The following is a 23120-nucleotide window of genomic DNA, read 5'->3' on the forward strand; positions in this document are numbered from 1 at the left end:
CTTAAAAATTGTGACAAATGGAGACGTTAGGCTTTATGTTGGTAGATAGCGTATAAGCTGGCATCTGCTGATTTTGGTGCCAAGGAAAGCCTTGATACGCTTGTTTGGGAATTTGGTTAAGGGTTACGTTCCGATGCCTGCCGGTTTTGGTGAATTTTGACAGTGGGGTGGTTTTACACGACAGGTATGATTGGGGTGAAAGGCACTCTCCAACGGCCCACATTACAGATCTGGAATCTCCACATAGACAACTTTAAATCATCCACCCGAGGAAGTCTTCTTGCAATTCCTTATCAACATACTTAGCGTGCTACGACCTGAAGCAAGAACACTAGGAAGTCAGTTTATTCTTCTACCATGTCAAGGACTATCAGTGTCCCACTCGCACACCGCATTTAAACGGAATGAGAAGAGGTAATCCGAATGGCGGCGAATCATCTGTGTTCACGGCCACAACCGTGCTGCACCCACTTGCACGGTTGTATAGAAATATCAAAACTTAGTTTAGCCCGCCCATGAGCAGATTTCAAAAGCGCCCCGCGTAGACTTGCACTTGGCACGAAAAGAGAGCCCTTTTCTCAGCTATCAGACTCTGCGGGCATAATCGCTGAGTGAGCTGAAAACACGTCCTGGTCAACTTTTAAGTGTCAATCAAATATGTTTGTATGTCTAACATATGCCTACACGTCTCTATAGATCCACTTAAAGCCTCTGGCAGCTGCAATATATGCCACCGAGTTTTCGCAGGGATTTTCCATGCTGCACCAAGAAGGGCTAGCCATAATCTAGCTCGCAAGCTAACAGGCTTCTGGACTGTGCGGACCAGCTGTGTTATCGTACCATACAAAACCGCCATGCTTGGTGGGTCATAACCGAGCCATTTGAGGGAAAGTTACCTGTTTGACAGAGCAGCACAGGGTATTCAGCCACTGACTCACTCTATGACAGACATTTGAGCACATATTTCCAGTTAGTTATAAATCCCACATTTTTTTGTGTTTGAAAATGTACAGTTCCTGCATATAATACAAAATGCAAAAATACAAATCACTTAAATTTAAATAATGACACCGCGCTGTTATCATCAGTACATGAAACAACCGTAGATTGCCATTACAATTAGTTCCTCAAGATACTTTAAATCAGGTATTCATCCTACAGAACAAAATTATACCATGACAGAAGCATAAAATACGCTTAAACTTAAGCATATTTGCATTAGCATTATGATTAAGCTAATTGTCCCCTGCTACAGGGTCTTTGATTAACATCATGATCTAAAAAGAAAAATCCTCTTTTGAGCTGTCGGGAGAAAAAAAGATGGCGAGAAATTAAACAAAACTCCACAGATGAATACATCTTGTGGGCCTCAGTAATAAGAAGCCTGTAAGAAAATAAGACCTTCAAGTAGCATTGTGTAAAAATCCATTCCAGATAATTGTCATTTATTTCTAATTAGCAAAGAAACGCGATATCACTTCAACCTGAAGAGATGAAAGAGGCTGTCAAAGACATCGATGCTTCGCTGAAACACTTAATGTGAGGTCACTGCTCTGTTACTGACATTTGTCTGAAATACTCAAGTAAACAACGCTCAAGCATATTTAAACCCGTGAGTGAAGCGGCCACAAGGTAAACTGTGAGCTGACAGGTGACATTTGCAACAGTGCTGTGACGGGTTTCATTTCAAAGTAGTTCAAAGAATAGAGCTGATGTAATTTCACACTGATTTGAAGACCCGCTGTGGCATTTCTGTCGCTCGTGTGTAAACGCACTCACGCTGCCTCGCCACTAATGTAGCGGTAAATAAGAAGCAGGATGGACTTAGACCTCCAGTCAGTAATCAGCATAAGGGTTACTGCAACAAAATAGATTTTCTCCGAGAGTAGGCTTCCATTTACGCCTTTTTGCTTGAAAAAAAAAGCCCTCATATGATACTTCCGTCTGATCAAATAAAATGGACTCTGATTAAAAAATAAAAATGATAATAATAATTAAAAAAATAATAAAAGCCCAGTTAAATCTGCACCATGTCAATGTTTTTTAACACTGTACTTTCAGTCATATGCCGTTTCCAGAAGACGCCTTTTGGCCGAATAATTCTTTCTATTCAATGTTTGGGCATCAACTCACACAGATAAACACACATTCACACACACGCAGATGGTTGAAAATGTCAGTATGGTTTTTCACAATTGGAAGCCATTTAGGAGTGTGGAATGTAAAGAGACACACTGAAGTCTGGAAAGCATGACATGGACATTGATTATGACAGCCAATTAAAGGAGTCTTCTCATTTCATTTTCACGAGTAATTTTTTGGGCAGGAAGCATTTAATTTGCAACTGAAAACATTGGCCGATTGATTGTAGTTGTAAGAATGCAAGTCAAAAAGTGATTTTGGAGGGAAATCATTCTAACATGTACCTTAAAGAAATGTATGAAGGCCACACTCTGTAATCAAAATATGGTTGTATTAATTGACCATCAAATAACTAAGTCAATTTTAATTTCAATATTTATGGTGTTGCTTTCTACTTTTCTACTTGATATGTGAACTTAGCCTTCAGATCCAGCCTGTAATTCAAAGCAGCACTTCTTTAATTGACATCAATTCCCATACTTTTTCCCCAAATACTCTTAGAAAAATGGATGGATGGATGATTTTATCAAGTACGTCGAGGCAGCAATTTATATCAGCATGTTCTGATTTATTGACAAGTGATTATTTCCCTTCCCTATTAAAATGATTACTGCTATGGCAGTGATGAAATTGCAGATGTTAGTTTTTACTCTCGGTAACAGTCTGCTCGCTAGAGTGATCAATATTTTTATGCTAGCAATGGATCAAATGAGTTTGTGTAATGTGAAAGAGGTCACTTTAAGAGGCCAGCCTTCTGAGAGTTATCATCCACACTCGGCAGCTCCACAGAATGTTTTATCATCTGCCAGCTGACTGTTCTGTGGGCCACAACTTTACTGTTTTAATTCACTCCGCCGGTCTTATCGTTGAAAAGCTCAGATAAACTCACTGTGCCCTCTTAAAAACCTCACCAGCGAGGCTGCATCTCTTCCTGTCCACTGAGGTCATAATTCCTTTTAAGTGGCGACGGCGTTATTAGCAGCAGGAAATAAATGTACTTTCTCTCCCAAAACACCAAACAATCAATTATGATGGCATTAATTATCCAATAACAAAAGTGTTTTGATGCAAGTTTCTATATAAATAAAATTAATGATGATACAGCGTCCCTCTTGCGCAAATAAACCAACCCCTCTATTTATATAGCTGTAAAAAATGTACATTTGTGGCTTTTGGTTAAATAATTAAGGCCACGTGACTTTTTGAAAGAAGAAATCTGAGGTTTATAATGTCGTATAATTAATTTTATCAGAGAGAAATTTGTTGCGCACATTTACATATACATCAGAATCAGAAATCCCTTTGTTGTCATTGTACTCAAGTGTGCAACGAGATTAGAAAGCTCCCCTCTCCAGTGCAATACAACAATAATTGGATTAAATATATAAATCAGATAAATAAGAGAGTAAATCGTGAGATGGAAAATAATACGAAATAGGATATATAAAAACACATCACGTCGCTGTTCTGCAAGGTAAGGGTGGTCGTGTGTGTGTGTGAGAGTTTAGAATGGAGATGGCTCTTGGAAAGAAACTGTTTCTCAGTCTATTAGTCCTTGACTTGATGCACCTGTATTGGTGTTGTCAAGTGATGATTTTTTTTAAACTAATTAATCACAAAAAATTCCATGATTAATTGCGATTAATCACATTTTTCAACTAGTATTTTTTGCGAAGCTTGTAACAGATATTTACTTGAATAATATCTTGGAATCCATGTAAAATCACCAAATGAAATATATTTTAATTCAGACTGTTCTAATAGCTTTCTTTCATTCTTGAATACGATCTACATGGAGACATCTTTACAGATGTTTATTTTCGAAACATTTCTCAAAACTGCCCACAAGTGCCACACTCCAGCAGTGTTGCTTTGCAAGCAAGGCCCAGTGGTAACTTGAACACGGTCTTTTGTTCTGAGACGCGCTAAAAATGGACAGCTGATATGGCACAATATTTGCAAAGTATGCAAATGATTTTTGAAGTAAATCAAACTGAGGTAATTAAGTTAAAATATTGAACTGAGTTAAAACATTTTGGATTAATCCCCTGAGTTAATGCTTTAATTTTGACAGCCCTAATATATATATATACATATATATATATATATATATATATATATATATATATATATATATATATATATATATATATATATATATATATATATATATATATATATATATATATATATATATATATATATATATATATATATATATATATATATATTGTTTTGGAATTATTTACCAACTGATTATGGCTCAATAGGCAAAATCTTTTGCACAAAGTGATATTGTGCTTAAAAATGTTACCTCAAGACACATTATATAAGGAACAAAGAATTCTGTACTTTGTCATGAAGGCATTTTAAAAAGAAGCTTTTTCTGGTCATTACTGTAACAACACAAACTGAAATTCTCTTAAGGCCGCTGTATCTTGGAACAGATGTTCACGAGTACGTTTTATGGTATCAAACATATCAAACTGTTTTTTTCTTGTCACAAATGTTGGGACTTTGCAACTGTTTGCGTCATTGAAGAAACCCCGACAACACAACATTCGCTATGTGCGCACACACTTGCAAATCTTTGCCGCTCAGCAATATACGACGTGCTTTAGGAAAACCTGCAAAAAAGCCTGAGTATAAAATGAAAGTATTTTGAGATGCCTTAACTAAACAGGCGAGGCATTGTGGCAAGAGGGGAACATGAGGACATGGTTTTCTCCCAATCGTAGCAATGTCTGCCAATGCGGCAAACAGCTGGCCTCATTTGCATAATATCCCTCAGGCTGTCAAGTCACGACCAAGACATGCACACAAATACATGCGCACGTTCATTATACCGCCACCTGTATCATTTACATAGGCATCACATCTGTTTATCATCGAGATTCATTTATTTTTCTCGAGGGTAAGATATGCTTCAAAAAGTGTACACCCAAATCATGGACTTGTGTTAGGGCCAAAAAAATCACGCAATGCTGTGAATGGAACCCTCAGTGTGTGCTGGCAGGCCCATTTAAGTTGTATAGAAGTTGGATAATTCATAATTCATTCTTAAATGTAAACAGCTCATGTCATATTCAGGTTTAATGCAACAATAGAATTCGTTTTGTGTGATTTATTGTTAGGATGCTCACGCAGCATGAATGTAAACAGCATGTTACGGGTGCCTTACTTTATTTCTCTTCACATGGACAGACCTGGGTGGTATATGATTGTATCATACGGTGTATGAGGAATTATTTAGCATACTTTAAAGTATGAATAAGTGTTCACTCCGGGGATTACCATTACAGCAGTGGATTAGCTGCTATGATCAGCATTGATTTTTGCCGTCACCGCGACTCTGAAGGGGTTTATTATTGCCCCTCAAGGCGCACTCTTACCAACAAAAATTCCATTTCATGTCGTCTGTTTTGGACACTCTCAAGAGGCTGGTCAGATAAAGCGAATCTTATCACGCTGCTGAATAAGAGGTCGCTGGTTCAAGAAGAGGCAGGGCAGAGAACTCGACACACTGCAGCTCCCGGTGATGGTGGTCCGGGGGGTCACAGTACAGTGGTAATTCTGTGCACTCTCACTGCAGGTCTACTGCTACTCAATACACATGATGTAATTGTTGTGCAGCGATACGCTACAGAAAGCTCTCGCATACTAGCTTCATATTATTGTTTTTGTTAACTGGCAAAATGTAAGCATCAGCCCAAAGTGGGGCATTTACATGCAATATATCAGCTCATATTTCACACAAGGGGTAAGTACTGCAAGTGTCAGGAGCCCTTAACCGGAAAACACTGGTCAGTGTGGGAGTGAGAGGGAGACAACATCCCCTTCTGGAGGATTGTATCCATGATCCTGCCGCAATCTCAGCCTTTGGGCCGAGTATAAGGGTTGAATATGTATTGTGTAGAGGCTTTGTCCTCCAACCTCCTTTTCCGCGGATGGATTGACAGCAAGCGTGTATTCTGCCCCACGTGGGCTTTGAAATGAAAGCTGTGAGAGCCCGCTTGTTAGCATCCCTACAAATGTGTAGGTTTCAAAGTTGTTGCATTATTTTGCCTCATGCACATCCTTGTATTTTTCTGATTTATGGTTGACCTCTTTTTTACTTTATGTATTGTCTTTTTTGATTCTACATGATTTAAATTCATAATGCTATGCTACATTAATGAAATTGCTGATAACTGATTAATTTTATAAGAGATTACACACTTTCCATCTATTAATATTAATTCCCCAGAATATGAAGGCAATAAAACATCATATTTGATAGTCTTGACTGGTCAAATTTGATACATTACAAGGCGACTTCATTTGAGACAATAAAACCTAGACCAAACGGCTTGTAAAATATCAGACTATTTCATAACAGCTTATGTCTGGTGCCCATAAAAACATGGTTATAAAAATCTTTATTGCTCTTGGCATTACAGGACAATTCATGGAGAACCCCTGCTGCTAGCGTGCTCATATTATTCATTAGGTTCTGATACAGACCAGTGGCTGCTCCTGACTTTGTGTATGGGGTAGGGCCTCTTAAAAAATATGCTCCGCTGGACTCGGCATTGCCAGTTTGCCAATCAGAGCGTAGCTGCGATATGCAAATCACATACACTCACACGCATACACCAGCACGCATGCACACACACACACACACACATGCACAGTGGGAGAAGGAGTGTTTTGATCTAGCAGGGCTATTACAGACATTTTAAAATCCTATGAATATAAAAGAGAGAGAGAGAGAGGGAGAAGGTGGGAAGTAAAGAGATTGGAGATGAGAAAGATGAGAGAGAATGGCATGGGGAAAGAAAAGGGAGAAGGTAATGAATGACAATAAAGACAAAAGTTGCTTATTTTATACTCTTGTAACGAATAAACTAAATACAGTAACGTCGACGCCAGACTGACTGGATATCTTCTACTTTAATTTCTACTTCCATGATTATATAGTTCATATCATAGTGCCGTGGTGCAATGATGTTGGTTCGGTTCATGGCCTGTACTCCCAACAGCCTGGCACTGGCACTTTCCAGTGCTAGTCCAACAATGGGCGGGCTGCATCAAGAAAGGCATCTGGCTTAAAACCCGTGCCAGGCAAATCATGCGAGTGACTGGCTGAGGAATCCCTTGATGAGGAGGTCCCAAAAGTCAACTACTGCCACGACCCATTGGCACTGCTTTGGAAGAGAGAGACAAACTGTCTCATGGTAAAAGCGAAACAAAGAAAAAAATAATCTGCTATTTCCTATCGCTGACAAATTTGTCCTTATCTCTTATTTTAATTGATTGGTTACAAAGCTAAAAGTTTAAGGTTGGAGGTTGTGTTTTTGTCCGCATTTGAAAATGTACTTCACTTTAATGGTGCTCTTTTTTCTAACTAAAAGGTACTCAAAATTCTTTTACAATGTCACCTCATTCGTACAATGATTAATGGAACTGACTACCGTGATGATACAGTAAAAGGGGTTTCAGAATTTTGCTTCCAAACTTACCTCCATTGTACATGTTTTTTTTTTTTTTTTTACAAATTCCTCGCTAATTTGTTTGGCTTGTTGTATCCCTGGACTCGAGGCACATGTCGACAAACCATTCACACCAGTGGACAGTGGACAGTTTTGCAAGTTGAAAAGTTTTTGGACTCTGGGACGAAGCACTGGTTACTTGCACAAGCACAGGGAGAACATCATCAGAAGGCACAACGTGCTTCCCACAAACTTCTTATTTGTATTCAATAATCCTATTTGGTATATTCCGTAAAAATATGTTAGGTATTTTCTCAGGAAATGAAAGAGGTTGATTAATTAAATCACAAGTTTCTGTATCACTATCTATCTATATATATAGATAAATATATCTATATATCTATCTCGCTCTCTATATACATATATATCTATATACATATATATATAGATATATATATCTATCTATCTATATATATATATATATATATATATCTATATATGTATATAGATATATATATATATATATATATATATATATATATATCTCTATATATCTATATCTATCTATCTATCTCTATATATCTATATCTATATATATATATATTATATATATATATATATATATATATATATATATATATAGATATATAGATATATAGAGATAGATAGATAGATATAGATATATAGAGATAGATATATATATATATATCAGCATCGGGCGTGGGTTCGATCCCGGCTCCGGCCATCCTGTGTGGAGTTTGCATGTTCTCCCCGTGCTTGCATGGGTTTCCTCCGGGTACTCCGGTTTCCTCCCACATTCCACAAACATGCTTGGCAGGCCGATTGAACACTCTAAATTGCCCCTAGGTATGAGTGCGAGCGCGGATGGTTGTTCGTCTCTGTGTGCCCTGCAATTGGCTGGCAACCAGTTCAGGGTGTCCCCCGCCTACTGCCCGAAGATAGCTGGGATCGGCTTCAGCACCCCCCGCGACCCTAGAGAGGAGAAGCGGTACAGAAGATGGATGGATGGATATATATATGTATATATATATATATATATATATATATATATATATATATATATATATATATACCAGAAGATGATTATGTGTTGTTGTTTTTAAGTAGATGCCTGCAGTATATACAGAATGCAGAATCTCATGTAATACAATTATGGAGGATAGATGGGTGTTATTTCATCCTACAACCCAATTCCAATACAGTAACAATAATAGCATTTTTTCTTTCTAAATAAACATCCCCCATTCTCCCCCAAAAAGTTTTTGAATAAGGAAAAAGCATGCTGACATTCTAAGAGAAAAGCTGAGGCAGCTAACGGGGGGATTAAGACGGAGGAGAGCTGCTATTGAGAAAAATACTTGTGTTGGATTATTTTCTCTTTTTAGAAGATTACTGAGTACCAAATAGTGGTTTACATCTTAGCTCCGAACACCCTCAAATCCCTCAATTTAGACTTTAAAATGCACGTGAGAGGAAAGTTTAGGAGGAAAACATGTAGATAATGAAGATTAGTAAATTAAAAGATGAGAAAATACAATACATTAATACAATAAATTGTATAACCTGGATAGTAAAATGATTTTACACAATTTTATTGTTATTAGTGTACTTTCCTTAATATTTGCAGTATTTTCCAATGTTTCTTACCACTGCTTTGACAGCATTTCCATTAAAAAAATAATCTCCGCTAATATGACATTCAAGTAACAGTGAGCCACAATATTTTAGAGAATTTCTACATTTGCATCTTTCACAAATCACATTGAATGAGCTACAGATGACACCAGATAGAGCAAACAAGCCGCAGTAGTCGTGTAGCAGCTGATTCAGACAGGAAATGTGAGATTGCGTGACGATCTCATTCCCATTTGTGGTCCTGTGATACTGTCTATGTCTGAAGTACAACATTAGTTCCTTGGGCATCAATTTAAATGCTCCCACGGCGCACATGTGAAGTCATGCTGTCCTTACAGCTCTCATCTTATTGCCCGTGTCCTGCCTGAGCGCTTTGCTGGCACGTTTGCTCACCTACACATGTTCAGTGGCTTGTTCGACCCATTTTATTGTGTTTCTCAGACACGATCTCAAGGCAGACTATTGATTAATGTTAAAAATGTTATTGATTTCAATGACTTGAAGGTGAAAGATGAGATCAGGCTCTTTGACGGGTTACATCCAAGCTATCCATTGCTTTACTCACATGGCAGCTATTGAATAGGTATCGGATTGTTATCCACATTTGAAAGGCGACTGAATAACTGGTAATATGTTATTATGTTTCTCTTTACACTCCCATGGCACACATCCAAATCGTGCTACTTGGCAGCAAAAATCAAACTAAGAGTGACATGCAAATTGTGACCCCGCCTTTGAGTTGAGACTGAGACCTTTGGCGCCTCGCTCAAAGGCATATGACAGTTGTAAGGATTCATACTAGCATGCATTTTGTGAATGTGAATGCTTGTTTGTTTGTGCTCAGCTATTAACTGACAACCAGTTCAGAGTGTACATTGCCTCTTACCCACAGCCATCTGGGTGAGGCTCCATCTCAGCTTGTGACCCTCGTGAGGATAATGGTATACAAATTATAAGTGCTTTCTATTTTATTTTTCAACTTGCTCTAATGAGATCTTTTTCCGAAGGCAACTTTTCCATGAAAAATTATTTCTAAATTTGTAAATGACCATATGCGATGTGATTTTAAACACATCAAATTTGATATTCTACAAGCAAAAATATGAGAAGAATCACGTAATAAATCCCCCTTTAGTTTTTTGGTAGTATTTTCTTTCAAAAGGGTTCATATTTTCTGGAAAGATTATTCAAGATCCTACTACTGATCAGGTTGCCTCCTGAGGGGGAAAAATGTGTCCTTCTGTTGTGCCCAAATTGATTACAATCTCATATGTACACTAATTCATATCCAAATCCACAATGGAAAGTGATAATTGTTTGAACTTTTATTCAAAGTGTAAATGTTTTTATTGTGATTACCACCGATCATTACCTCATTGGCCCATTATCTGTACAACGACAGTATTCATGCACACGCAAGTAAACAAAAGCCCACGCATACGTGCGCACCTACACACGCGCGCACACGCTCAGAGTGGATAAATAATTTTCTAATAACTGATGGCAAATGCACTGTTATAGTGAAAACTACTCAAAGTCAGAGTTGATGAATGTGAGTGAATAAACAAATACAAACTGGTGTCCTATTGTACTGCTGACGACCCTCCATCACCCACCCGCTGTCCCCCTTTCAAGAGCCACTTATTTAGTTGGTAAAAAGGCGTCATGCCGAGAACCACACACAGAGAGACCACACACGCACACACATTCTGCCAAGAGTACAAATCAAATATGCTGTATTTTCCTGCCAACAGAAGAAATCATATAGACTCAGCTTGAATGTTGCTGTGCACATACAAACACAAATCTGTCAGTCATTGCCTATTCACTGCTCTCAACTTCAATGCCATTGCCATGCTTTCTGCCTCTGTCCTTTCTACTGCTTTTCTTTTTTATGCCAACCAAAAATGGAGGCACCTTTGTGAAACGGCAGAAAAAGTTCATGCTCGTTTAACGGAATTGGAAGGTGTTTTCAAAGTGCTATTGAGTAGTTGGGGTTGAATGGATAAAAGTGTTTTTGTCATTGACTATTATGTGATGAAAGTTGAGTTGAAAGACATCATTGATATTTTTCAGCACAGTACATATCTGCTTTGTGTAAGGAGATATTTTGGGGGACTGGCATTGATATAAATCAAATCAAAAGCTTAAATATACAACTCTAAATTGTAGTTAGTTGTAATTGGAGGGTGTCGTGCGCCTGTTTCTCTTCAATGAGTTGGCCGGTCTCTTGTGTTAGGAGTTGGTGCATCGTTGCCAGGCAAAAAAAAAAAAGAAGAGGGATTTCTCTGTTTCGATTTCACAATATTGATACACAAATGTGACATTCATTTGGCAGTATACACTGACACAAGCATGGCTTTCTGTGTCACATTATACATCTATGCCATCGAGTCCCTATAAAGTGAAGATAAATGTTAATTGAAGATTTATGATATCATTTAGGTTTATGGAATGGATCAGACTCGTTCTAAAAGCAATTCAATACCGATACGGTCATTTTAGTCTGGCTCGAACTCAATATTGAATCAGTGGATTTTATCGGACGTTTATTGACGGAACAGAACTGAAGTTTAGTGAGATTTGCACAATTTTAGAGGCATATTTTTCCTGAAAATGTAGATTGAATTCACATGTTCCACTGCCTGGCTAAGTGGGTCTGTGCACTCAATATGTTTATATATCGTTTATTAACAACAATTTGCCTTCACAACTAAACTGCTATCATGGAATAAATACAAATCTGATGATATTTTTTTTCAGCATTTAACATCAATCCATCCATATATTACACTGTGGTTTTAAGAAACGATATAATCAAATAATCCGCTGATGTTCGCCTCCATACTACATATTTTCACTAGGTTTTCAGGTGAACGGAGGCCGACTTTTGGCAAGAGGGTACAAAGGCAGGGCACATACTAAAAGGCAAAAACACAAAAAAACATTCACGCTGGGGATTGAACCGACTGCCGCATCGACTTTACCACTGCACAAAGACGATTAACGCTTGAAGTCAATTAATTGCCAATCTTGTGTTTTGGACACGGACGCCTTGCAGAAATCAACAAATGGTTGTTCAGCGCAGCAAACTAGCAGCGGTGCCTCAAACTAAATATTTGACTACAAATGAGACTGGCATCACAATCACTTACAAAATATGCAAGTCAATAATAAACAAAATACGTATGAATAACAAAAGCAGAAGTTCAATTAAAGCCTAAGCGAAAAAAGTGGCGCTATAGCTAGCTTACGAACAGCCTGTCCCCAGTTAGCAACAGTGAGGACAGACAACATACTGTAGCGTCAGATTAGATGACGACAAAATTAAGAAAATTGCCGGTCGATCGATGGCCTCTTTATTGTAAAACTTGACAGATGCTGTGGCCGACAAGGCACGGCAACGTACCAAGGTCTTCTTCCTCCTTTCAGTCACTCACCGCCCCCACAACTCACATATCCAATCACAAATCAGACTTAGAGACCTTCATCTTAAACATTTGCAATCCACGTAACACAACTGCCGGTTTCCAAGGATATATTATTGCTAAGTCGTCCCTTCTCCTGTATTTTTGTAAAATTATAAACTACTATTACATACTGCAGCAAGAAGAGAGCATCCAGTTGTGTTACGTGAATTGGTGTCAGAATTGTTTCAGAATGTGATTGGACGAACGAGTCAGTGGGTGGGGCCAGTGTGTGAGTGAGTGAATTAGTGTTTAGAGACGAAAGTTGGGATCGGCTATAATTACCTTGGCATTTAAACTACAAAAAAAACTGAAGTCAGTTCAACCCCTAATGATAATTTCCAGTCTTCTGTTAACCTAAAATGTATGTTTTTGGATTGCAAGAAGCCACAGAGTGAAATTTCAGGTGCTGTTGCAGCAGTCGACAGATACAAAAATGCACTGCAACAAACATTTATACAGTGACTATTTGAACAATAAGGTGGCATGTGATTATTATTTTTTTTTTTCCGCTGCAAATACAAACACAGCCGCCGCAGTTTGAAGACAACTATAATGGAAGGAATAAAAGGGTACATCATTATGCTGTTTCTCATTCTGATTCTGATACTTTATCCTAGGGCCCGACCGATAAGGATTTCTTTAGGTCAATTTCTAGAAGAAAAAAATACTTTCCAAAGGTATAATTACTGATTAATTGGACGATTAATTAAACAATATATATTGCATAAAATAAAAATGTTTGCATTTTAATGGCCGTCAATAATCCACAGATTTCAGCTATTCATGCGCTGTCCTGGTACCTATTTAACGCGAACTCTAACTACATTGCAGGGTCCGACACGAAGCCTTTTTCGTGGTGGCCTGACAATGAGCCAAGTTGTTGTGGCCCTGAACCAGCATTGGCCCTGATTTAAAACAAAATGAATAATTTGATTATTAATTTTTATGAAGTACAAGAAAAACATGTATTCATATTGAATATGTTTGAAGTTGTATTTTTACCTCTGTGTCCGGACTTTATGGACACCATGTCTCTCTCTCTCCCTTTCTCTCTATCTCACTCGATATCTCTCTCACATCCTAAATCTCTAGCTCTTACTCTCTCTCTCTCTTTCTCACTCGCTCGCTCGTTTGCTCACTCTCAGTTGAACACTCAGTTAAAGGGCTAGTACATGCAAAAGCATTAGAAGATTCCATTTAGCACTGAGTGCAAATATTACTTGACACAGTTAGTGACGATTAAATGAAAACACACTTCAGTCCTTGATTAGTCCGTCCTTTTTTAAAAACTTCTCGTCCTCCTCCCTCCTTCTCCAAAATGGGTGTCATTTTGCGACGGACGCATCGACCATTCGATCCTTGGAACGAAATTCCCATCTCTGATTAGAATAAAAGTAATGCAAACTTGAGCAGCAACCTTTTTGACAACACCAAAATACAGAACATGCACCCGTGATTTTTTTCGTTTTCTTTTGTTATGGTTTTTGTGACATTCACAAACAAAGAACGCACCGTAACGCTTTAAGGTCTCTTTTCATATCTAACAATGTGCATTGCTCATCCAAGCAATACTTGTAAAAAAACAAGCTCTGCAGTATGTTGAAAGGCAGGTCTAAAGAGTGACATGGAGTATATAAAGAGGCCAATGTTGCGTACACCTGCCGTAAATAGTAAGAGGACACAGTTAACTATAATCGGCAAACATCGCACATTTGGCCGATTCATTTTTTATTTTGGCCAATGTTTGAAAAGCCATAATTGGCCGATTTACTACTCCGGCTTACAAATCGGTCAAGCCCTACATTATGCAAAGTATCACACTGAGTGGAACGAGTGTGGTAACCAAACCAAAATAAATTCCACTCCATCAATAAATGTACTTTTGTTGCGGTCACATTTAAACAGACTGAAGTATATGGTGTGGCTAAATTGTTCTGGGCTGTTATTCACCACAAAACAAGGCTAATTAATGTATTCAACCTCAGTCCCATCTTGGTGCAATTAAATGGTCCAATGGCATTGATCAGAGGGTCTCTTCACTCTGTCCTCCTCGCTTCTTCGCTCATACGCATCAACTAAATATTGTTGAGGCTCTGATGAAGGATTTATGAAACCACTTACCAATGGAATTATTAGAACTCCACTTTAGACACATACTGCAAATTTGCTTTTTTAAAATTTGTTATTTTTTTTTGTTTTTTTAAAATAACACAATTTAAAAAAAAAATCCAAGTACGTTAACATGTCTGTGACATGCTTTCGGTAAAATACCCCGAGTATTAAGAATTAAAAGACAATTTTCACTCACTTTTTAGACCCAGCCTCAAATGATCTCCTTCTAATGGGTGGGGCTGCCTCATGCAAATGAGCCACTGATCGCCCCACCCTCTCTACTGTGGGGACAAGGGTGAGTATGGATTTTTCTGCCATGATGACAAGGGACCGCACCAGGTGGTGGCCACGTGTCAAGTGTTGAAGTGAGTTTGAAATGTGAGGCACACAAGAGCCCACACAAAGACAGCAATGTCATGACTATCACATTGAACAGCCTCTTTTACCACATGCGACACGGTTCCTCTTGGCCGGGCTTGGGTTGCTTTTTTATTCTGACATTTTGTGTGTCAGCCGAGCAATTCATCCTCAGACTCATCCGTATTTTGAAACAGATGTAATGCTGACTTTACTTTTTTATATACTAAGGTGAGCAGCAGCGTTTCTTAATGCAGCCGCTGGTTGCTATGGAAACCCAGTGGCGCCATATCAGCGCAATATTAGTAAGATTAAGTAGAGCCGTCAAATTGACGGACAGTCCGTAGTTGCAGTTATAATGATTCAAAACTATTTTTATGATGTTTAATACCATAAAATTGCACAATGGGAATAAAACATGTTCAGAACAATCTCTACATGCAGATCATTAACTCATCAAAGTTTGAAAACCGTCAAAATTACAATTTTCTGAGTCCTAATGAGCACTTCAAAAGGAGTTATCAAGCTGACTAGTATTGTTTGATTATTATTTCGCTTGCTTGAAAATTTGGATTTTAGACATTTGAACATCCAAAGTTGTGAAGAATGAAGGAAGCAAGACCAACTGTTGGCAAACTTTGGAATTATTTATCTCTGATGAAATCCCCGGAAAAGGTACACTTGAAAAATATAATACAAGCTGAGAGTTGGGTTATAGAAAAAGTGCTGTATTATACCAAAGCGGGGACTAAAATAGCCATACATAGAATTCGGTCTGAACTTAAAATGAACCCCTTTTAAGCGTGCACATGAACACACGCACACATTCACACAACACCTTGCTCTCACTCTATTGCATGCATATAGTAGATCAAGTCCAATCAGCACGGGGCTAAAATGACAGACTTATTGAAAGCAATGTTTCAATGTCGACATTTAATTGGATGGTAGTACATCAATTGCTTATCTGCCTCTTTGCAGCTTGGAAAGGGAAAAACAAGATGAAGGACAAGAGAGAATGGAGGGAGAAAGAAAGCTAAATAAAGGTTGGGCGAGTATGAAGTAAGCAAGAAGGAAACAAATGAAATGAGAAGCGAAAGGATGGGAGAAATTTGGTGCACAGTCGTGTGTGAAAGTGTAAATGCATTTAGTGGCTGTCAGAGTCTGTATGGCTGTGGATTGGAACATTCAGCCACAAACGATTCATAGCTTGGCCATATTTTGAGTGATGAATATACTTTGCATGTGTTGAATGGATATACAATGTTAGCTAAAAACTCTACATGGGAGTGGTAGAAGACGGTAAACTGTTGTATTAAGATGTAATAATTAAAAAACAATACAGTCAGGTGTAAAATAGCTGGGTGGTGGCCGAAGGCAGGGACCTTCCACGGTGAGAGTTGCTGAGCATGTGTGAGGATACTTATTGCCCCGCGGCTCAGTGCCCGTACATTGGGGCTCAGTGCAGTTTGTACTATCCCTCGACAACCAGAGTCAGAGTGAGGTCTGCATTCCCAGCAGTTGGTCAGATTTGTTTCCAGTGAGGATTGTCACTGATTCTGTTCAGAACATTTATAGATGTAATTTCTCAGTGGATTCAAGATGTTCGTTTGGTCGGCGTCATCAAGCCGTGATCTTCAACTGCGGCTGGAGCCAAGTGACGTTGTTGGCATGAAAATGGACACATCCTCTGAGAGCTGACAAAATCTGAGAAAAAAGGTGCAGTTTCTTCTCCAGATTGGAGATGAGCTCCTGCCCCAAGTGGTGAAGTTAGAGTAGCTTGAGGTCTTGTTCATGAGTGAGAGGACAATGTCTGCAGTGCTGTCTTGGCGATTAGAGAGTTGAGCTGGGAGGCAAAACTCTCGATTTACTGGTCAGTCTACGTTCGTACCTTCGCTTATGATCAGGAACCATGGGGTCATGACCGAAAGAACAAGGTCCCAGATACAAACGGCTGTAAGGGGTTTCCTCCGTAGGTTGTCCGGGCTCTCTCTTAGAAATAACCGGAGTGATTAAACCAATCAAGAAATCTGGAATGAAGAGTAAATATTGAAACTATCCCTTAATTTGGAAATTCTTATATGGAACGTGTGGAATTTCAGAGTTATGAGAATTATTGGAATGTAGAAAGTGGTCTTCATGCTGCTCCGGCATGAGTCGAATTGTTTACATTTGGAATGGTATGATTTAGTTATCTTACCAAGATATTCTGAATGAGCTAACAGTTTGAATTTGCGATGTGAAAGCTGAGGAAGTTATTTTGTTGAACATGTCATTCACTTGAATAAGGATTATTGTGTGCAATATGTGAACATTTTGGTATTTTTGAAAGTAATTCCTCATGTCTCCTGAATTGTGAAACCTTTGAAATTTATTTCATGAAGTGGGCGTAATAAGGATAATAAAGATAAAACATGTTACTAGCAGACTGTCTTATATAGAAAATCTGATCGGAAAAATGTGCAAAGAGGCTGCAAGGAAGGATTTTGCCAGGACTATCTGCCGGTTATTAGGCACACCAGTTCACACAATATCCTCAGATAACACAAACATGCACACTTGCTTGCTCACGCACACTTTAATATACACACACACACGTGCCCACGCACACACAGACCCATGCACACACCATGAGCAGAGCTTGTGATCTATCTCACATGCTGGTAATCCCAGTGATGGCGGTCAGTGCAGCTCTGTAAACATCTGAAATATGGATGATAACAGGAGCACATGAAACTGAATAAACAAATAGTCAGTGAACAAAAAAAAAATCCTTGAAGATTTTCCAAACCCGTCTGGACCTCGATCTTCAAAAACTTCAATAGCACCAACGGGATGACTGACAGTTTCACTTTGACGCCACTTCTTTTTTTTTCCATGACAGTGCAGCAACAGTTTGTCTGTGTGCCACAATTTGACCACTTTGACTTGACAGTGTTCACTCATTTCATGTGATAATTTCGAGATGTAAGAGGCAGGGGAGTGAGTGAGTTAACAGCTCTCAGAGGACACAAAGGGAAAAAGGTTTGCCTGCATTAGACTAGAGATTTGGTCTATTTGTTTTTTTCCCCCCATCTTTTGATTTTTTTTTTCCATTTATTCTTTGCTTGTCGTCGCTCAACACAGACACTAAAGCTGGTATGTTTGATTATAATAGGCTTTTAAGTAATTTAATTGCATTACAAAAGAAACAAGACTGGAATGGGTCTAGTCTATTGAGTTTAATGCAGTAAATAAATGATCAATATGAAATCTCAAACGTCTATGACGAATTAAATATTAAGATCTCAGAGTTGCGACAGACCTTAAGTTACATAATATTTGAGACACAGCACAGAAAACATTCAAACCAAAAAATACTTTGGTTTATAAATGAGTCAGTACACAAATTATTTTCGATTCATGAACAATCTTGGCATGGTCACAAAAGGCTCAGTTATGTCTTTTCTCACTTTGCCTTAACAGCATTATCTCCATCAGTCAAATTTTGTTTATTTTTTTTAAAATATATATTAGCTTTCAGTATAGCTCCAGTGGAATTGAAAATAAAGGGATTTTGTGTTTGTGATCTCACCATTTAATTTGGTTTGAACAAATCAAACTTCTGTCCTGTTGTAATTATACTGTAATAATAATCACATTTGTACTTTGATCCTCAGTGGATGCAGCGGAGGCAGTGAGGTTGGTAGCCCCGCGCAGAAGAAGTACCCACTGGTGGCTAGATTGTACCACAAGTTTCATACGTACCCAGAGAGAATAAAAATATACTTGCCTTGTTTATGTTAACCATCTTAATTACTTATACTTAATTCAACTTAATTTGCACAGCTCTCTTAAAACAACCGCAGTTGCTCATAAAAAAAAAATGCAATAACATAATGAGTCAAAAGCCAAAGAATAAAAATGGGATTTGAGATGACTTTTAAAGTGTGACAGAGAACGGGCTTGCATAATGTTTAACAGCAGGTCACTCCAAAGAGAGGGACTCGATCAACTCTGAGGCTCCTCTTAGCCCTCTACCTGAGGGTGCGCAATTGTGTGTGTGTGCGCGTGAAGAGTAGTGTGAGTGAGAGAGACCCATTGTCGGTGTGTTCATGTGTGTAGACGTCTATCATCTGAGCAGCTATTTCAGACAGAAAAGGATTTCTGCCTCAGTAATTACCTTGGTTATATTTTCCACCCAACTCACTTCTTTCTCTCTCTTTTTTTTTCGTTCTTGTCATTTTTAGTTTCACCGCTTCTCTTCCTCCTCCAGCAGAGACTTTTTGTAATTTCTGGATTATACTACAACCATTTCTCATGGCTCAACATTACGAAAACACTTCCAGACACACTGCAACAGTCACATAACCATTCAAATGTATTACAGCTGCTTGCTATTCAAAGAGCCTGGAGGCTGTTGTGTGAGTGTTGTGTGCTTTATTACACGACATTCAGCATGCAATCCCATCTGAAGGTGCATGTAGCCAAGTGGAAACAAAGACCAAACATTCGTAGTCGTAGTAACATACTCCTGCGATGTACAGATGGAAAACATGAGCCGTTTCATTGGAGATGTTTTTTACACTACAAGGGCCCAATTTTAGGTCCAAACTTAAGTCTATTGCAAAGTGGAGTCGAACTTTTTCTTTTGGTATTTTCATAAATGTGCGCAGGTAGAAATGGGAGTTTGCGCCGTTGTTGGAGTAAACACAGCTGACTTGTTTCCCGGCCAACCTCCTCACATCTCGCAGGGGAGGCGCACGGTAGACATGCTGAATCATCACAGATGTGTATAAGGACCTGCAAGAAGATCTCCACTTGCGGATGAAGTGGCAACTATTGTGGGTCCATGTATGATAACACCACACTGCCTGTGTGATTTTAAAAATACATTGATTGGATAATAATAATTCATTAAATGAATATATTTCTCCAACGATTCAGAAGGTTCGACTGCACTATGTCATCATATTTCTGAATGAAATACTATGACATTCACCATACATGCTGTATCAGCGGAGCGCAGAATATGTTTGCCGGCACCTTGAGCGAATCAACTTTGGCACCACTTGCTCCACAACTTAGACATGCTTTCATCTGTTTGGTTTTGCAGGGTTAGAAAATGCAACATCGATAGCCATGTCGAAATGACACAGCTTGGCTTTTGCGCTTGAACTCATCAAATGTAATACGCTTCATGAGGTAGCTCCTGCTCGTGGCTTTGTAGCATGCTTACGGGTTGCCGTATTTGCATGCAATGCTCAAAAAAAATACTCTTTCAAAAGCAAAACAAATTGACAAATCACAAGTAGTGACCACAGTCTGACTCATTTGACTCAAATCCTGACACTTTACGTGTTTATCCAATAGCACAACATCATCACTAACTAACAGGATTAGCACGATTGTATCTTTCGTGAGGAGATGCTATAAGCCAAACAGGGAATGTTATTAACCCAAAGGCTCCCAGTAAAAAGACCTCATGTGATTGTAAAACATGCAAGAATCCACAGTGGTGCAATTTACTTGATTCTTCCTAATTGAAACAATTTGACATTGATAATCTTCTTGAGTTAAGTTGAATTTAATTGTGGTATTATGTTAGTATAATGCTGCTGTTATGAATGACTTCATAAACTCTAGAGTTTGCTAAATCGTGAGGCTGTCACTCTATATTGCATCATTTTTGGTTGCTCATTGCTATAAAAGGTTGTACTCTATTATAAAAGAAATATTGGCAATAATGTTTGGACTTTTAATGGTCAAGTCCGTTTTTTTGTGTCATAGCATATGCCCGTGTCTCTTGTAGTTTTATTAGCTGTAATTCAGGACGAGGATGATGTCATGGTCATTATTGCGGGCACTAAATGTTTCCTGATGCTCGTGTTGGTGCAGTTAGTGACGCTGTGCGACAGAGGTTATGGTTATGGAGGGATTTGCTCTCCTCTCCTCCAGCTGCTCCTTTATCCCTCACTCCTTTTTTATTGAGCCTGTCAGGGAGAACCAAGCCAGGAACTAGTCCATCACACTGTTTTATTTTGTTTTCAAATGCTTTTTGGAAACACTCATTTGGCAGTGGCATTTATACTTGTGTGGGGTACATTTAGCTAACAATGCAGTGCGCGTATCCAGCAGAGACAATAATGATTTGTTTCGAATAATGGAAGAAGTACAACATGCACTTTGGCTGAACTGACACAACAAAGAGCAGCTGTTCCAAGAAAGTCATTTGTTTGGCTTATGCTTTCATTTTTATAGGACACGTTTCATTGTTTACTTGGGTTTTGTTTTGACCATGGCTAAAACTCAAGCATTTGGTTGGTTGTGCCACCTTTCCAAATAGATGGAGTAATAGTCGTCACTTTGTGGACCTTGCCTGGTACTTTTGGCTTTTCATGGTATATATGTCTTATTTCATTCCGATGATGTTATATCTTTGTCAAGCATTCAATTCAAGCTCCACTTGAGTTCCATTTGTGTGGGAACTGAGGGCCACTGAACTGCTGCACCGCCAGAAGCATGAAAACAACAAAGATTTGAGTGAACTGTAATCACCCACGTGGAGTGATTATGAATGAGTGAGTTAAACCTAAACACTATAAACATTAGTTCCCAAATTGAGCCGTAATCGTGTCGTGGTTCACATTGCTGAGCTTTGCAGCTGCTGTGGGAACTTAAAACTCCAGCGTCTTTATTGACGTTGAATAACATGAAGTGGTATAGAAAATATGGATGGATGAATATTTGAAGCTGCATTCCTCCGCACAATTTCCTTTTGTTGCATCTAACTCAAGTCACTTGTCATTGATGTTACTCTATTAATAGTGACACTTTCTTTGTCTTCCTTTTTTTTTTCTGTAGGTCAGCCTTCCAAATGACTCCAGCTGTGTCGAAGAGATCTTGCGGGTATGTTGTTCACCAATCACAACACACACACTCACACACACACAGTAATTGCAATGATCTTCAGCTGTTTTACTTGCAAAGTTTTTCTCTCTGGAGGTAGACAGATTGTAGCCAGGAAGGACTGGATGGAAATGTAATGGGTCTTCTGTTGGCTTCTATTCGGGATAAACAAGCATTTGCACAATTGTCCAATTACGTCATACAGAATTATCTCAGTCTAGCCTGTTTCCTATCTAAATTACCAAAAAAAGTACATTGGATGAAACTCCCAACACCTTATTTTCTGTTTGTTTGGTTGCCTTTTTGCCAGAGTGAGTTGTGAGCAGTCATCACATCACCAACCAAGACAGTTGCAAGCCGTCAAAAGAGAGCACATCATATAATGTGATATCAACTTATCGCTCACTTTCCTCTGTCACCCATCACCGGGATTGTCTCCATCCTCCCTCTCGTGATGCGCTCTTTGTGTGCCTGTTCATCGCTCTCTGCCCTCTGTCATTCACCTCTCGCCGCCGCAAATCAATAAACTGGTCAACAGCCTGTGTGACAGAGCCGAGTGGTGAGCTGCTTGAGAAGTCTCATGTCAATAAAATTGGTGCGCTTAAAACTACAGATTGAAGTCAATAAATTCAATCTGTAGTTTTAAGCCGTGTCAAATGGAAAAATCAGCAAGTTCCAGATGTGAAGTGTGGTGCGTTGGAGCAGATGCCTGCAGCTCTTTTTCCTTTTCTTTCTCAACACACCAATAGGTCAGTTGGAACTCAAACATTGTTGATTCGGGTGTTCGCTTCATCAATTCAGTCAATTTCTAGCATTTATCCAAATTAGGGTTGCGGGTGAGCTGGAGCCTATCCCAAATGACTTTGAGTGCAAGGCAAGCTATATCTTTGATTGGTCGTCAGCCAATCGCATGGCACCTTTAGACAATCAGCCATACAGTTGACATCTATCGGTAATTTGGAGTCAGCGCAGTATGTAAGATCTGTGGAATTTTCTTTTTCTTACTTTCCTGCATCCGTGTTCA

At 38.8% G+C, this 23120-nt stretch overlaps 1 protein-coding gene across 1 annotated transcript in view; it reads left to right on the forward strand.

The window, feature by feature from the left end:
• aff2 (ALF transcription elongation factor 2) overlaps window positions 1-23120 on the forward strand; it is a 139765-nt gene that overhangs the window by 67861 nt on the left and 48784 nt on the right. Inside the window, exon 5 of the mRNA XM_088294763.1 lies at window positions 22052-22096. Coding sequence (XP_088150889.1) covers window positions 22052-22096 — 45 coding nt within the window. The remainder of the gene's footprint in view (window positions 1-22051; window positions 22097-23120) is intronic.

This window comes from Idiotropiscis lumnitzeri, chromosome 4, assembly GCF_059441095.1.
Source record: "Idiotropiscis lumnitzeri isolate Australia: NSW breed Sydney's pygmy pipehorse chromosome 4, RoL_Ilum_1.0, whole genome shotgun sequence".
NCBI classification, from domain to species: Eukaryota; Metazoa; Chordata; class Actinopteri; order Syngnathiformes; family Syngnathidae; genus Idiotropiscis; species Idiotropiscis lumnitzeri.